The 17962-nt window shown below is 39.6% G+C and overlaps 2 protein-coding genes across 2 annotated transcripts; both read left to right on the top strand.

Annotated features, from left to right (window-relative positions):
- Nucleotides 1-5689: 5689 nt before the first annotated feature.
- On the top strand, nucleotides 5690-6646 carry foxb2 (forkhead box B2). Its single transcript, XM_030738368.1, has one exon. It carries the CDS (start codon nucleotides 5690-5692, stop codon nucleotides 6644-6646), a length of 957 nt encoding a protein of 318 aa, XP_030594228.1.
- Nucleotides 6647-16230: 9584 nt separating this feature from the next.
- On the top strand, nucleotides 16231-17569 carry LOC115786147 (C2 calcium-dependent domain-containing protein 4C). The gene is made up of 2 exons (XM_030738193.1): nucleotides 16231-17466; nucleotides 17558-17569. Exons 1-2 carry the CDS (start codon nucleotides 16231-16233, stop codon nucleotides 17567-17569), a joined length of 1248 nt encoding a protein of 415 aa, XP_030594053.1.
- Nucleotides 17570-17962: the final 393 nt, after the last annotated feature.

The raw sequence follows: 17962 nt of genomic DNA, 5'->3' as shown, positions 1-17962 counted from the left end.
TCAACGGGGTGAACCCACAACACCGAGCAGTGGGTGTGACGGTAGGAAGAGGAGATCCGACGGAGGCGCGCTCGGTGATTCAACCGCGCACCCTGCGGTGGTAGGAGGCCCCCTCCCCCGCTCCCTCCTCCTCTCCGTACACATTAACACATCCCTATCCTATCTCATACAGCCTCGGATGAGACCATACTGTATATAGTGAATGATGAATGCAGCCTAGCGTTCCAGCGTTACATTACAGCACACTGCTGGTGGGGTTTATTCTTAATTTGTGCACCTTCACACTTCTGGTGCACAGGGGAGGAAAATGCCGCAATATGATAAAAACCATAGCCAAAGAGCACTGCAATACCTTTCTGGTACGAGCGTGCTTTGACAGGAAGCACTTTAATTAACCTGAAAGATGTCCCTGTGAGTAACAACCTTCTCTCCTTTACACACGCACACACACATATACGCACATAGGAAGTGAGCCAATCCTGAAACTTTAATATTTAAAAGAGACAATTTATCATTGGTTCGAGGTGCAACTGGATTTAACTCTTAAGGCTCTCTCAAACATTTTGCCCCATTTCCTTTCTGATAATTAAACTAAACACAGCTTAATTTGGGATCATGAAAGCAAAATATAAATTAAAAGTAATGAAAGGTCACAACATTAACATCTTCGACCCATTTCTGCTTATTAACTTGGAACTTTGTGCTCCTTTGCCATGTTGGTGATGCAATCTTTCATTATATGTAGACTTCAATTGAGAAAAAACTGGAAAATCATGCTATACTGTGCCAATGTCAAATCTTGTTCTTGAAAAGAGTAACAAAAATAGAATAACCAAATAAATCAGCATGGATTGTGGTTATGTTCTTATAACAGGCCATTAAAGGACAAAAAGCAAACTGGCTTATGCATCACTACATTACATACAATGCCCCAGATCAAGCACAAATATATTTGTGTGTGCGCGCACTTATCTGTGTGTGTCTTTTTCATATGGCTTTTAGCTCAAATACCACATTTATTGGAATCCATGGCGGCCTAACTGTATTAATGCAGCAGGCAGTATGAGCACTACTGTGAGCATCTTGGTTCTCCATTTGTGGTGAAAGCAGTAATACTCTGCTCTAAATGGAAGCTCCGTTAGAGCGCTGTCCCTAACGCCAAAAGAGCTCTTACAAAATTCAGACCAGATGTAATCAATATGACATCCACTATTCAAAATAAAGGTTATTGATTATTTCCTTAGAAATAAAAAGTGACCAAAGTGATAGATAGATAGATAGATAGATAGATAGATAGATAGATAGATAGATAGATAGATAGATAGATAGATAGATAGATAGATAGATAGATAGATAGATAGATAGATAGATAGATAGATAGATAGATAGATAGATAGATAGATAGATAGATACATTTGGCATTTGAAATGAGCTTTTGTATGGATTCTTATCCTGATGAATAACTAACAGAGCTGGAAGGGAAACGACAAAAGTGTGGTCACTGTCTTTATTATAAAGGATTGTTTAGCCACATGGATATTCTTTCAGTACAGCTGACAAGTTATGAATATCAGTCATCAGCAAAGTGAGATGGCTATGTGGAGAAAAAAAAAGGGTTACAAAAACAAGGAAATCTGCATTAATTTGTTTTTGTGGCTAACAAAAGATGAGGGCTTCAGTATGAAGATAATTCAAAGAAGAAGAATATGAGAGAAGGTCAGTGAAGTTCTGTATGGTTGTTTAATGAGAACTCCTAGATAATCTATGCACCTGTTACAGACTACAACCTCTTTAAAAGTAGTAATTTATACAGGGAATTTGAAAGGTCTGTGTTATAGGACTTAAACAATATGAAAAGATCAACTTCAGCAGTGGCTGAAGGCTCCTTCCCTTGAATTGAAGTCACTGAAACTGAAACCAACACTCCAAGAAGATGGAGATGTGAATTATGATGAAGGGTAAGGTAAGATGCGAAAGGTGTGCAAGAGCCAAAAATGTTGAGTTCCCCTTGTTGCTTTCATTACAGTGAAAATATTTTTTTTTTTTTTTTTGCTTCATTATGAATAAGTCATAATGGCAGATTTAGCTTGATCCAGTCTAGTGTCAAGGAATGTGCCAGGATTTACAGTAATGTTCACAATGACAGAGGCACAAGAGCAGATATAGGCAAGACCTGAGCAGCATATTGTTGCTGCCCTGCTCTAGCCTGTATCTACTATTTGCATTTGCAGGACCAGGTTATAATATTTCTTCAGTGAATCTTTAATGACCACCAGGACCTTGGAATTAATTAAGAAAATGAAAAATATCAAAATTCTTCCCTGTATTTTCTTCACCAACAACAAGGAGGGTACATTTGCATATGCCCATCATAACTGTTTCCATCCCAGGTTTATTCATTTGTTTATTTATGATGGGCAAATATTAAGCCCATCCTGGAAACATGATTGGTAATCCCTTGGAATCAAAGCTAATTTGTTGGTGCAATGTTTGGGCCCTTTCAGTGAAACTAATTTAAAGATATACTTTGTTTGCAGGAAATTGCATTTATCAGTTTTGTAGCTTTTCAAACTGTTTTGTTTTATTAGATTAAATTGTGCTCACAGGGAATTTTGTCACAGCAGAAAAGAAAAACAGCATTAATGCAAGTTCTGATTAGGATTTCCTGTAACATTCCCAGTGTCTGTTGGCTCAGACTCAAAATGATGGTGCAAGCTGAGTATTTAGCTTGTATGGATATGTTTAGGAAAAGTGACGGACCGATTACAAAGCTTGCGGACTAAAAAACAAAAGCTGTTTTTATTGTAGTGATAGTTTTTACATTGCTACTGTGGAAGTTTGAAGTCAGAGATTTTGGCAAATAATGATGGTTCTTTGTATCAAATCCGCTACTGTAAAACAGGACCTCAAGACAGTTTTACCTGAGTTGACTGAACGACTCTTCAAGGCCAACACCGCCTCATGGGCTGAGAAGGCAACAGGCGGACACATTGCAGCTTTGATCCATTAATGTTCCCCTTGCTCGCTCTTTTATGGGCAAATTGTAAGATCTGTCGTATTTTGCCTCTAAATAATTCCCCATCACACAAGTGAGCCTTACAGCGTCTGCGCTACAGTCCTAAACCGGTTTAATTTTCCATTGAAAACAATAGGCCGCGCTAATTGATTTTAATGGCTCTCTCCGCGACGATGCGCCCCTTATGACTTGGAGAGAGGTCTTTAAGATTATTATTATTAGTATAATTGCCATTACCCCCACACTTTCCCTTTGCGAAAGGGAGACAGAGAAGGAATATCTTTGCCCTTAAGCTGAACAAATAATTATTAGAGACTGGAAACAAACAGACGACCGTCATTCACACTCGCGCCCACACCTACGCACGCACATACACACATAAACTCTCCACCTTAGAGAAGACCCCCTCCTGACGACCCTCATTCCCTCCGCCACCCTCTTCGTGCAGCGTGCCGCTTGTAATTTATGCAAAATTAATTGATACATCTTTTATAATTGATGTGCTGTAAACTTAATGAGTAATTTATGTAATTAGTCAATTAAGGATAATTCCAGCATATGTTCCATATGCCCAGAAGGTGTGCTTTACAACTAGTTATTTGTCCAGGAGTTGGGTGCAGCCGAACACTGCCATAGACTACCTAATTAATTTTGTTATGCAGATCAGCCACGGTGTCTATTTAACGGCCCCCTTTGTGAAAACAGATTTAATATTGATCTTTCCCGGGCGTTTTAAGAGGATGCTTTTACCCGCCCTGGCCTCTGAGGGCCTCGGAGTTTTAAATCTCATTTTTCAGGCTCAGAGAAAACAAAAAAAACACAAGCGCAGCATCAACTGTCTTTATTTAGCGATGAATATACAGCCTAAAATGTTCGTTCGTCGTCAAGCAAAGTGGGACCAAAAAGTAATTTTCTTTGCAATTACATAATGTCTTTAAAATATGCTCTCCGTTGACACAGTTGACCTTTTGAGTGGGCTTGAAGGACCAAGACATAACGGGAGTGATACACCGGCTAATTAATTGACACAGTTTTGAATATTCATACCTAATACAGCAAGCTTGCCCTTAATTACATTGTTGGACTTCTCTCTTAGGAGGCTAAATCACGGAAGGCTTAATTATTGTAATGTATTCGAGGGCCCACCGGGGCACCGAGGAAGACAGGAGCCGTCAAGGACCCAGTCATGACACCTGGCCAGAGAAAAAAAAAATGACGGGGAGGGGGGCTTTTGTTGTTCTCCGCTGAACAGAATTCAGAGCAGGGGATGAAGTTTGTTTACATCCTTGTAGGATTCACCAGAGAGTGTTTGAACAGACAGACAGCCGCCGGACTCCCCTCTCAGCAATTAATCAACAACAGCGCCTCTCTCTCACACACACGCTCGCTCCCTCAGTGTGTTTTTTTGTGTGTTGCTGTGCGAACGAGCTGGTGTAATTGAGAGCAGAAGAGTAGCGCACTGATGATTGTGCGCAAAGGAAGACATGATTTATTGTTGGAAAAGTCTGAAAGTGCAATCGAGCAAATTTAACAAAGATGCTGTATTTATATATTCCATCCTTTACTATTTATTTCCACGACTGAAATTGGGTGGATTTTAATGCAAATCCACATTTTCTGCTACAGTTATTTCAATCATCAGCACAGACACACAGACCTTTTCCTCAGAGATGACACAGCAGGCTTTATATGTGAAACTTTTGAGCTCTTAAACACTATAACATTGCAGGACTTATGGTATTGTGTTAAAACTCTGTTTTTGCAGGGGAGGTCAAAGGTCACATTTAGGCTCAGAGAGGAAGCCACTAAGCCCTTGGTTGATGTTGCTGTCTTCTTCAGAGACAAGCCACCCCTTCAAACGAAGTTTAGATGTTCAAATCTGTTAAAAACTGTCAGTTTTGTCCTCTTACACTTTATGTGAGTTCTCTTTGATTGGTAAACAACAAATTAGACGCAAAGGCATGTGCCTAACGCACCTCCTCTCATTTTTATTCATTCCTCTTCCCCCTCTCCATTCTGTACCCCCCTAAATACCCCCCTAAACACCGACCCACCACACACACACACACACACACACACACACACACACACACACACACACACACACACACACACACACACACACACACACACACACACAGCCCTCTGCTCTCTCCTGACGTGTCCCCTGAGTGTCTGGATAATAGATAATAGAGCTGACGACCTGCGGGGGTCTTACAAAAACGGCGCTCATCGAGTGGGAGCGTCGCACAAGAAGAGAGGAGCCACATCTCACACACAGGCAGCAAACCAAACTGGCCTCTCACATCATTCAGGCGCCACGGAAACAAGCGCAACTCGGAGGACTTCTCAACTTTTACGCACGGAGATTTGACATTTACGCACGACTTCAAAGGCTTCATTCGACAAAGACACGGACAAAAAAAACTTATTTTCGGACGCAAGAGACTCTCGAGGATCTTACCTGTGTGACGGGCCTTTGGGTTTCACTATTAATATAACGCAGGTAATATAATCTGATGGCTCAGAACTTTGGAGCAGATCAGTCAGATGGAGACTGATGTGAAGACTGCCAAGTCAGCCGCTTAAAACAAACGAAAACCTTCAAAAAAAATAAAACTTTAAAAGCTCTTTTATTTAAGAATTTAAACTTCAAGAAAAGCGTAACCAGTTATGCCTCGTCCAGGGAAAAACTCTTACAGCGATCAGAAGCCTCCATACTCCTACATATCACTCACAGCGATGGCTATTCAGAACTCAGCTGACAAGATGCTGCCTCTGAGTGACATTTATAAGTTCATCATGGATCGCTTTCCATATTATCGAGAGAATACCCAGAGATGGCAAAATTCCCTGCGGCACAACCTCTCATTTAACGACTGCTTCATCAAGATACCCCGTCGGCCTGATCAGCCAGGAAAAGGCAGCTTCTGGGCTCTTCATCCGGACTGCGGTGACATGTTTGAGAACGGCAGCTTCCTGAGGAGACGGAAGCGCTTCAAGGTGCTGCGTGCCGAGCATATGACCTGCAAGAGTTCCCCAATGATGCATTATTTCCATCATCACCATCATCACCCTGGCAGCAAGTTGGGTACAGCATCCAGCCACCACGACCACTCAGCCGCTCCGCCAAGCGTGGGTCGTCTTCCTCACTTTCAGGGTTACGGGGGCATCACTTGCGCACAGCCTGGCGGGTTTAAACACCCATTTGCCATAGAGAACATTATAGGACGGGACTACAAGGGTGTGATGGCCAGTGGGCTTCCCCTCACCTCGGTCATGCACCACCTAGGTTACCCTGTGCCCCCTCAGCTCAGCAGCATGGTCAATTCTATGTGGCCACACGTCGGTATGCTGTCAGAGTCCATGGGTGGCGTGTCTGTGCCAGCATCATCAGAGTACGCGCCATTCAGCGTGTCAGCCAAGGGCCTGTACCACAATGCCAACGGGCAAACCCTACCAGCCGTTCCCGTGCCAATAAAACCCACCCCGTCCCTGGGTCCCGTGCCGGGTTTGACGGGGCTGCAGTCCGGCCCGTCCCAAATCTGCTCACCGTCTTCACTGATGGAGAAAAGCGATCTGCTAGAGGGAAAAGGCAACCCTCTACACCCGGCCCTCCTCCTTTCCTAACCGGGTAAATTGCGGGCTATTTTTTAAAAAAAAAAAAAAAAAAAAAATACAGCAAGAAAGACATTGAGATTACATGAAATAAGACAGACCTATCAGAGACTTCTTATAGTTTAAGTACAGCTGTAAGAGCGTTGTAAAATTAAGGTTAACATTGTGCTGTGTAATGAATTTTTCATTAGACTCATGTTGATTGAAATCATGATTTATTTGCACAATTTGTGAGGGCATTTACCACATACTGTAATGTGGCACTGATAAATACAATCAGACGAGAAGAGACGCTAAACCCAAAGAAAGCTTTGATTTAGGAGACAAAACAGTCTGAAATGATTTCCAAATGCAAACCAACTGCTCTGTTTATGATTTTTGCTGTTATTCTACTTATTTTACTTTAATCAAAGGCAGGCCTACCGGCTAAAGACAAGTAGGCCTTCGTGATTTTTAATTAGGCCTGTTGCACTTTTTTGTGTGTTCTCTAGCAGTGCATTGAAAATGTTATGCTTGTATTATAACACTATTTATCTGAAGATATTTATAAAGAACTTAAAACCACATCCTTCATGTTGTAGTTATTTGAATAATTGTTTTTCATTTGCACACCTTTTTGGGGAGCTCTGTGTTTGAAAAAGTGAGGAACAAGATAAATTCCAGTAGACTCCGGAATTCTTTTACACCAGTGAAAACTGACTTTCAGGTCCCGGCTTTTATTACTCAATTTCTCAGATTTTAGGGCGTGAAAATAATGAAGCTACTTCTTTACACAGCTTTATTAAATATTTCAATACTTGGTGCTCCTATCCTATTTATACCAGGAAGCATTAACAACAAGGTCACTTCACAGGCCACCAGTTCTGTTAAATGCATAATAAATAGTCAGAATTATTTTTTACTTTTTATACTAGCTGTTTTTCTTAAAGAGTCTTTATTTAAATAATTCTAATTAATTTAAATATATATTTAATCTATATTTTGACTTTAACTATGGGACATGGTAAGTATTTTTTGAACATCTTTTTAAGGGATCAAAACATAATGACATAAAAGCATTTTTTTTTTTTACTTTTTTTCATTCTGAACTCATCCGAAGAATATTCAAAACTCAATATTTGAACACACAGTCACAAGATAAAACTATCCTTGATATCACAATACGTGGTGTAAGTGCTATATTTGAAGCGCATAGTTTTACGTGCATGTGTGAGCCCATTAAAAAAAGATAGCAAAAACAAAGTCTGACTATTACCTTCCATAGTTCACACTTATGTGTTCACATATATCCAAATGTGAGCACTATGACAGGAATCACATGTGGTATGTGTACATGTGCTGATGCCTTGTCCAAGTATGATCTTCATAAGATGGATATGAGCAGGCAGCTTTTTGGACAGCAGCTTCACAACTTCAAAAGCAGGCAGCGAGATCGGATCAAGTTTGCTCTTTTGTTTGCTCTGTTTAAGTGAAGCTTTGAAGCTTCCCCTCTACAGCAACACAAAGCCCCAGGTTCAGCCCACTGAAAATGACTTATATTTAACCTCCTGTCCCCTGTTTAGCATCCCAAAGGGTCTCACAGCCGACACTATTGTCACACCAGCCTCTGAACAAATAATTGAGATGCACTAGTGGAGGAGAGGCGTGGGAGTAAAAAATTAAAATCTATTGGGTGTCATTACTAACGAGCAGAATATATCTAATAGAGATGACCCTTATCTTTTCCTTCCACATTCACGTTTCTTATTTATTTTATCACCATCCTCATGCTTTTATATGCCTGCTTTTTTTTTCACATTTCTCTTTAGTTGTCTCTACCACACCACCTCTTCTTTACTTTCAGTTGCATCTACACACATACGCACACTTTCTCTGCAGGGTGTCTGTAATTTCTAGTTAAAGGGAACTGAGATTTCTACTGCACAACCAAACTGTCTGTGTGAAAAGTGTGCCTCTGCCTGTAGGTGTGTGCGTGTGTGTGGGTTTAAGTGTATGTGTGTTGTTTTAATTCCCTGATCAGCAGGCCTCAATGTCTTTAATAGTCCTCACTGCATTAGTGCATAATTAAATGCCACTAATTAAGACACAATAAGAGGAGTAATAATGCAGCCATTACTACCCTCCATGATCCTCTGTCTTCACAACACCGGAGTTAGATGCCTCTGGAATCATAATATCACATAAGATCCCCTAATGTGCACATGTGTTTACGTGCGGGGTAATAGGAGGTCTTTTTGCCATTTAATCTTATAAGAGCAGAAACTGTGCTGGTTGTGTCAAAGCATTTAACAGCATATGTTAAATGATTTTCAGTCTCAGGAGCAAGTAGTAAAATAGAGAAACAAATCTTTGTTGTTATTAGTTTTGTGTCTCACCTGCTATGCAGGTTATAATTTAGATTAAAAATAATGTCTGGTTTGGTTGTGTGTTTTTGTTTTATATGCTAATAAGAAACAGATTTTAGTCAAAATGTGGTTCTACAAAGTAGCTGAACTGACTGAATCTTTTAGTTTTCTCAAAATAAGCAAGCGCACTACTAATTTTTCTTCACTTTGAGACAAAAACAGCAATATGCTATGACGAAAAGGATAAGCGGAAGAAAATGGATGTTTGGATAGGCTTAGTAGATATAAATTTAAACTTGGAGCATAATGCAAATAAACTGCGGCATAATTACATTAAATAAAATTTTTAAAATTGACATGTTTATTTCCCGCTTCAAAATTAAAACCAAATAATCATCGAGTCTCCTGTGTTCCAAGAGCAATAAAGAAACGAGTATGCTGTGTACAAATCCGCTCACTTCATTTAAAAAAAGCACAAAACAAGTATTAAAAGACAGAAAAATGATAACTAAGGACTCTTCTGTAAATAGAACTGTATATGTAATAACTGAATGCTGAAGACTTCTTCCTCAGACATGTTTAAGTAAGCACAGGTGCGCTTATTTGAAGCCGCACACCCCAGTGTAGCACAGTGATTCCCAAAAATTGAGGCTTAAATAAAGGCTATTAAAAAAGAACTTATAAATATGGTCGAAAACACGGATCACTTATGACAAAGACTAAATCCAAAAAAGATTATCTATGCATCCATTAGGACAGCTTTGACAGTGTATATCTTTATTTTTAATTTGAACAACACAGTATGATATCACATGAATCAATTTTAGCACTGATAAAGACATACCTGGAATTAATATGGGCGAACTCTTAACTCAGGAAAAATGGTTCAACATGTGAAATGTGAGTTTAAAATGAATAAAATGAGTCATGTTAATGAATAAAACATTTGGGTCAGAGGTGTTTCACAGTCAACCCTCTGAAACATAACGTTGCGATCTTGAATAGAAGATGATGCATTAGTGGTAATTACCCATACTTGATAGGGGCCAGGGTGGCAAATTCTACATGCATTTCTCTTAATGATCAGTGAGGACAGGCCATCATGATGAGCAGCTTAATTAATCTCATCTGCTGTTCCTTACTCATGCACACTGGCACACACGCAAGCCTTAAATATTATTCTTTGATCCAGACAGTAGTCTTTTATTCAATATATCTGGAACATCAGATGATTTAGAAATTTGTTCCAATTTCTTTAAACCTATAATTGCCATACAAGGATTCATTGTTCATCCACAGTTTGACTGATCTTTAAAAATATCAGCAGAGCCATTCCAGAGGTATGAAACTACATTACAGCAACTCTTTGTTAAAGAGAGAATAAATCCAATAAATGTAATGAGCATGTCATTATTAAAAGTTAAAATGCATCAAATAGTTCCATAATTTGCAGAAATTGACTTCAACACTGGAAGCAAAAGGGAAAGATTTCCACTTCTGGAAAATTTTCTCAAGCCTTCAGAAAGAAAGAAAGAACTTGTTAGTGATAATCTGAGCTCTTGAAGCAATGTGAAGAGAGCTGTACCTGAAAATGTACAAGTCGTTGATTATCCATGTCCTGTATATGCCACTAAAATTCAAAAGAGAATTTGCAAAGAGTAAGGTATTTAGGTATCTATTGCACTACTAACTTTAAACTTATTTCCTCCCTGAAACCGAGTTCTGATTTGTGTTGTTAGAGTGAACATACAGGTCGTCTAACAGGAGTGAAAATTAACAAATATCAAGATTATCTGCACCGAGGTCAAACTGGTTTCCAGCAGGTATGAAGGAGAGATGACAGGCACAGCAACACATAGATCCATCTATCCATTTTCTTCTGATTATCCAATTCAGAGTTGTGGGAGGCTAGACTCTATTCCAACTGTCATATAGGGCGAGGGGTGGGGTACACAGGTCGTCAGCACATAGATACAACATGAAATAATATGTAACAAGTCACACATATGACGTAAACATGCAACAAAGGAAGCAAGCAATGAGAGGAAAAATGATATTTCCACCTAGCAATTCTCCATAGGATACATAGTAGTAAATTGGTAAACACACCATATTGTTTGTTAAAATATATGTGTATATTACACGTGCTGAAATAAAGTGCAAAGGAGGAGCAACGGACCTACTTAAGGATGATTAAATATGCTAATTAATTTTACAGTTAAATTTAAGCTACTAAACTTTTATACAGGGGTTTGTATTATTTCTATTATTTTAGGCACGTCAATTAATGTTCTGCTGTGCCCCAGAAATTATGTTCCACCTCATATTTTCCTATTTTCATCAGGAAACCTACAAAAATTTGTCACTGTTAACAATCCAGAAAGCTCTTCTTGAAGAGTCATGACTTCTTTTAATTAACTTAATTGTAAGTGTACTTTTTATTGCCATTGCAAAAATGAAATTACAGGACTGATATAAGGGCAATGACTAAAACTAGAATCAAAATGTCTAATTTTTCATTGAAGACAAAAGCATTTTATTTATTTATTTTATTTCTTATGCCCTCTCTTCATTCAATTTATCTAAAAACCATTCAGTTTGAGGACCACTTGTATGACAACAAGTCCTCATATAAAACTGTTAAACGTCTTATATATTATTTTTCACAGTATGTACAAACATTATATGTGCTTTTGTAAGGATTTTTTTAATCTACTGCAGTGACTGTGTAGTACAGTTGTGGTCCATGTGATAACTTAATATAACAGTGTGTGTGATTCACTGCAATCAGGCAGCTGGCATACGGCTTCATCTGCTCTTATCTTAATCAAGTGGTCGCTTTGCCATATTCATTGCTGTGGTCTTTAAATGGGGGACGGGGGGACAGTCATCTGGCACGTGTCGACAGGAGTCAGCATGAACCAATGAAAAGACCATCTGAGGGGAATTAGCGTACTGGCATCAGGCCTGGAGACAGAAAGAAGCTGTCAGGGGAGAGAGTCCTAATGACAGGTCACTCTGGACCGCTGCACTTTACTATAACTCTTGTTCTCTTTCCTTTCTCCATAATATATCGCATTCCCTCTCCAACCTGACTCCTTCACTGTCTGTCTGTCCTTCTTCACTACTCCACAACTGAGTCCTCCACCAGCCTTCTCGGTCCCTCTGATGTGTGTTAAAATGCAGCTAGTTTGATCCTCGTAGTGTCAGAGGATCTCTGCTATTCTTTCATAAAAAACAGCTTCCGCTTCAGCCTCCAGCCATATCTCCGTCATCCATCGCCCCCTATAACCCACTACTCCTCCTTAATAATTACCCAATGATTCACTGATCCAGGGTCAAATTTAATCCACCCCCCTGGCTGAAGTGTATTGTCTCTGCTCTGTCGCCAGAGCAAGGTCATCTGATGCAGCTCATATCATCATCATCAATCTGCCAGCTATCTTTATTGGCCCAAATTATTACACCTTATTAGCTATTATTACTCTTAATTATCAATTCAAAATAGGTCACTGGGGCACCTTTTCTGGCCTCCTTCCCATTGTTTCTCCTCTCTGACTTCCCTACTTCCTCACTTTCTCTGAGGAGTTCAGACAAAGAAGTTCTGTGGCCAAAAAACTTCAGCAGTTTGTCAGAGGTTAAGTGCTTTGTAAGAAAATGAGTGCTCATACAGGCCCATTTGAATTGTCAGTAATAGAGATTAAAGTGAAATGGAAATGAACAAGTGTGTCATCAGCTCTCTCCCTGCTGAGTTTGTACTTGAAATTTTCAATCTCATTACACAATGTCAAAACATAATAACTGGCAATGTTACAGAGAAAACCTTATAACAAAGGTTTGACTTATTAAAACTGCCAGGACTTTATTAGTTTATTGGCATGAGAATAAGCAAAGATGTATTTTGATAGTTTCTCTCACAGCTCCTGTGAAATTGTTAAAAAAAGGACCTACAGTTATTACAGATTTAACTTGTTTTTTCTTTTTTGTATTGTGCCTTGTGTCATTTCTTTTTTTTCTGTATGTGCCCAAATATTTGACACAATTCACAATATATAAACCTATATATTGCTTGTTACATCCATATAACTACAAATGGAATTCTCAAATGAAGTCTAATAAAAAAAAAAACACAATTTATTTGTTACACTCTATATTGCAAAGTTATCCTCTTTGCAACACATTTCATTCATTGTTAGGTACGCAGTTTTACAATCTAAGATAAAATGATTAAATCATTACAACTCAGTTCAGCTGCAAAGACATTAAATTGATTTATTCTTTAAAAAAAGGAACAAGATTTGCTTTGAAGAGCGAGTAGAACAAACACAGAGACTTGTCTGATTGATCTTTGATCACCAGGCACCAGAAGTCTTTTCTGCCGCATTGAGCAACTGAACTGAATCAGCAAGTCTATAACCATTTTTCTTACTGAGCAAGTTCGAAAGAGTCAGCTTCCATGAAACGCCGCTGAAGTTTCCATTGTTCCTTTCTTGTGAAGAAGGGAGGCATAAAAGGTCACTTTTAGCCCTGGGCAGGGGGTTAGCAGGATGAAGTTACAGAGGGAGAAGATATGCACTGCATCAATAATAATAATGTACAAGAACACAGAATGACTTTTAATAAATTGTCTGTTTTCTTTTTATCCATTATTAGGTTGGTTTGTAAGTCAGATGATTTGAACCTGCTGGTTCATCCCTGCAGCAGTCAAGTCACTCAGCTCTTTTCTAACTGTAATAGAGGGAACAAGACTCAGACTTTGAAGTTGTATTGTTTTTGAAATGTATGTCAAAGGCCTTTAGACAACAATAAAATGCAGCTTTCTTCAGTAGCATAAATTAAAATGTAAAGTGATTGCACACAGCCTTAAAGAGAAAGTGTTGAATATTTCACTATTATATATATTTTTTTTCTTTCAAAGGCGGGTGACACAGTGAAGCATCAATGGATAAAAGACAGAAATTGCCGTGAAGAAGAGAACACTGCTTTGAGGTTCTGTGTCTGAGACCCATTAAAGTCTTCACAGTGAAAGTCACAAAAATAAAAAGTGTATATTGGAAAAGACCTTTAAAGCATTATGGTTGATTAGTTAACTCAATGTTCCACACACCGAATTAACAAAATGAAGCCTACAAGGTAAAAATGAATGAATTATTATTTTAGAAATGTGGTGCTCCAGAACAAAAAGGTTTTAACACTAATGCACTCAACAGCAATGGTGCGTTTGGCAACAATGTACCATTCTCTCATTAGCATTAATTGGAGCTGTGACAACAGTTAAAGGCAAGGTCCTCCTCTGACTCCTAATCATTTAACTCTCCATTACAGAGAGCACTCTGGGTTTTTATTGCTGTAATAAAGTTGATCTTCACTAGCACAAAAAGCCTCCTGACCCCTGGGTGATGTGGAGACCCCAGACTGACTGTACTCATCAGCTTCATATTACACTGTTGTCACACAGACAGACTCAGGCTCCGTTCATACAGGCAGGCACATAGGTTTGGATGTTGTTTCTTACTTAATCTTTACCTAGAACAAAAAGATAGGATAATTTTAATTAAGTAAAGGAAAGATGTGTCAGGTGTAACTATGTTTTGTGTGTGCTTGCCTATATGGGCAAATCTAACTACTATTTGGTTTTCCAGTTGTTTTATAGGTGTTATAATGCTAATGAGGTTATACAAAAATATTAACTATAAGTCATGTATTTACCGGAGAGAGGTTTACAGTACCACAAATATATTTGGTACATGTATGCCCTCTTGTGGTTGAATAATTACTTGCACAAAGGGCTGTATATGGGCTGTATATGGTAATTAACCACAAAACACTGGAAATTGCCCATAGGTGTGAATGTGAGTGGGAATGGTTGTTTGTCTTTCTGTGTTAGCCCTGTGACAGGCTGGTGACCTGAACAGGGTGTATCCTACCTCTCGCCCTATGACAGCTGGGACAGGCTCCAGCCCCCCCCCCCCCCCCGCCCCGCGACCCTGAACAGGATAAGTGGAAGTGGATGGATGGATGAATGGATGGATGGATGGATGGATGAATGGATGGATGGATGGTTGGATGAATGGATGGATGGATGGACAAAACCACAAAACACTATAGATAGAAAACTACAATAAGTAAGTATTCATTAACTGGGGAAAAACCCCATAAATATAAAGAATTACATCCAGATGCAATGCTTCACTTATAATTCTAGCATTATTCAGTTAGTTGAGTTTCACCTACATGACAATACAAAGTGATTGAAACCATTTAAACTTTGGGTCAGTTTAGAGTGTGTCTGCATTACCAGCTGTTTAAAGGTCAGAGGACCTTTGAGGTGGCTGCTCTCATCTTTGAACTGCTTTGAACAAGAGGTCAGCTCTCTGTGAAAAGCCGATTATACGTCATCATGATCAAAATAGCATACTTTTCAATGTTTAGTCATGTCTTTTAGTCTGGTGTACAGTATGTGAGGCCTTATGTCTGTGGTTTGGTCTGATTTTTAGCAAAATTACACAAAAAATACCAAGCTGACCTTCATAAAACTTGGTGGACAGGTGGCACACGAGCAAAGGAAGAAAATCTGTAGCAAATCTGGGTCAATTTAAAACTGCAAAATAGGTCATGGGTCAAAAAAATGCATCTTCTGAATGCTCTGCTAGATATTTTAAATTTGCACTTTGTTTGTTTGTGTAATTTAGAGCATCATATCCATGCTGACTGTAACCATTTCCTTTTTTCATTTTGTTTAGAACAGGAACATTTGAATATTGATGTAAATTGTCTAGACTTAGTGCAAAGCTGACGTCACACCATTGTAGCACAACTAAATGCACATCATAACTCCTGAGTCTGCATTGCCACCCACCCAGAAACGCTGAGCTGCTCATCACTCTGTGTCTATTATGTGCGCTCTTGTGTATGTCAGTGACAGTGTTTAGACAGTGTTGCTTAATGCAGGCGGGGGCGTAAGATCAGTCATGCAGAGCCACCGCCCTTTAAAAACCATCACTGACACATGTGTGGCACACTGGCAGCTCTCTCTTTGAAGAAAGACACATCACAATCTCACAGGTGAGAGGAAAATATTTTTCATTTCAGGATTTGGCAAAATTATTTTACTTCTGAAAAGTTTGTTATTCTGTTCTATCATTTATATATTTGATTAAATTATGCTTTATTCTTGTTGCCAAAGGGCAGGAGGGGTGATTTGGGAGCAAAGACTTTACATTCACATCATTAAATCAACATTAAACAGCCATGTGGGTTCTTGAGAAGATCAGGGAGAGCATGGAGAGCCTTCCTCTGGAGTTGAGTCGTTACATGGGGAAGAGCGAGGAGGATACTGCATTCCCTTCAAAAGCCAGCCTCTCACAGAGTCTGCACAACAATGTCCTAACCCCAGACAAGATCCCAGAGTTCTGCCTGCCTCCACGGCTCTGCAAGAGAAGCCCACTGGTGGAAGCTGAGAAAAATCCACCATTTGTATTTAATCAAAAACAGATTCCGAAGAGCAGCCACTTTTCAGCCACTACTCATGTAAAAACAAAGGATGTGAAGACAAAGAATGGTGACACATCACTGGTTTGGAAAGCTACAAAGAAACCATTGCCATTCTCTGCAGAGGGCTATGGCCTGGCTGGAATTTATGAGAGCCCCAACACTCGGAGGAAGGAGTCTTTGTTCCATTCAAAGCGCCCTGTTTACGTGCTTGATAGAAATATGCCTACTGCAGCACCAAGGCTGACAAAAGAGGCACACCTGCCCAAGAAATCTTTATCTGGGTTTCTCCCAGTGTTTTTATGCAAGAGCCTGTCAGAGACATGGCGACCTTCTTCCAGTGATTCCTCTCCCCTAAGTTCCCCTTATTGTGTCAAATCCTCCCTCTATGGCCCACCAAACAGTGGCCGTCTTAAGGGTACAGTATCTTGCCCTTCATTAATTGACAATAAGGAGGACAGAGGGAAGTGGAAGAGGGGGGGTTTAACAGCCTCACCCAGCAGCCCATCAAGCTTGAAGAAAAACTCAGCCAACCTAACTCCACCAGTCCTCTTCCCGCTGGATGTTCTGCAGTGCCAGGAGAGACTTGAGCGAGAGCATGTCCTTCCGTTGCAGGGCCGTGGTAGAGTGCGACTTTCTGCTGAGCACGCGACATTCTCCAGCAGCATGTCGTCACTCTTTTCCACAGTAAGAGTACGTGTGGTGTCTGTGGAAGGCCTGTGGAATGATACTGACAGACAGACCCTGAACTGTGCAGTGAGTCTGTGCCTGACACCAGGGAAGTTGCAGCAGCAGGAAAGCGCCATTATCAGGAACTGCCGGAGCCCAGTTTTCAATGAAGATTTCTACTTCACAGAGCTGAGTCAGAAAGATCTACTGGAAATGCAGCTTAGGTTAAAAGTAGTGGATAAAGCTGCAGCTGGAACTCTGAGACGAGGAACAGTGATCGGAGTGATCACTAAACCTCTGTCTCAGTTGCTTATTTTAAATGAACAGGTAGAAAAATAATTTTGTGTTTTATTTAAACACAGTGCGAGCACAGCATGTGTTATCTACATATGATAATATTGTGATGTCTTGTAATTAGTACAATGTGTAAAAAAGAAAATGTTGAAAAGGGAGGCGACCCATAACAAAATATTTAGGTTAGCAGCAAGCTCGTGAACATATTTTTCTCAGCACATCAAAACAGAGAGGGAATTTCAGGCTTGCATTCATTAGATGTTCAGAAATCTGAGTCTGCACTGAATGCTAATGTTGCTGTTTAGGATGTCTTTACAATTTACAAATAGGCAATTGCTTGGCAATTTTCAGCCTAGGGCTGTCAGTTGTTCTCTTTGCTCTTTTCTGTGTATATAGCCATACTGCTGTACTCTTGTATTATGTAATTTATATTAAAAGCTGTACTGTGTGATGAAGTCAGGTCTTCTTGAAGTACTATTTTAACTGTCTAAGAGGTTTGTTAATATAACTTTCACCCAGTCATTTGAAC

This window comes from Archocentrus centrarchus, chromosome 9 (assembly GCF_007364275.1).
Source record: "Archocentrus centrarchus isolate MPI-CPG fArcCen1 chromosome 9, fArcCen1, whole genome shotgun sequence".
NCBI lineage: Eukaryota > Metazoa > Chordata > Actinopteri > Cichliformes > Cichlidae > Archocentrus > Archocentrus centrarchus.
This window is presented reverse-complemented; position numbering and strand designations above follow the sequence as displayed.

Bases quoted from the DNA above. Each gene is read 5' to 3' on its own strand.
- foxb2 (XM_030738368.1), top strand. From the start codon at position 5,690: ATGCCTCGTCCAGGGAAAAACTCTTACAGCGATCAGAAGCCTCCATAC.
- LOC115786147 (XM_030738193.1), top strand. From the start codon at position 16,231: ATGTGGGTTCTTGAGAAGATCAGGGAGAGCATGGAGAGCCTTCCTCTG.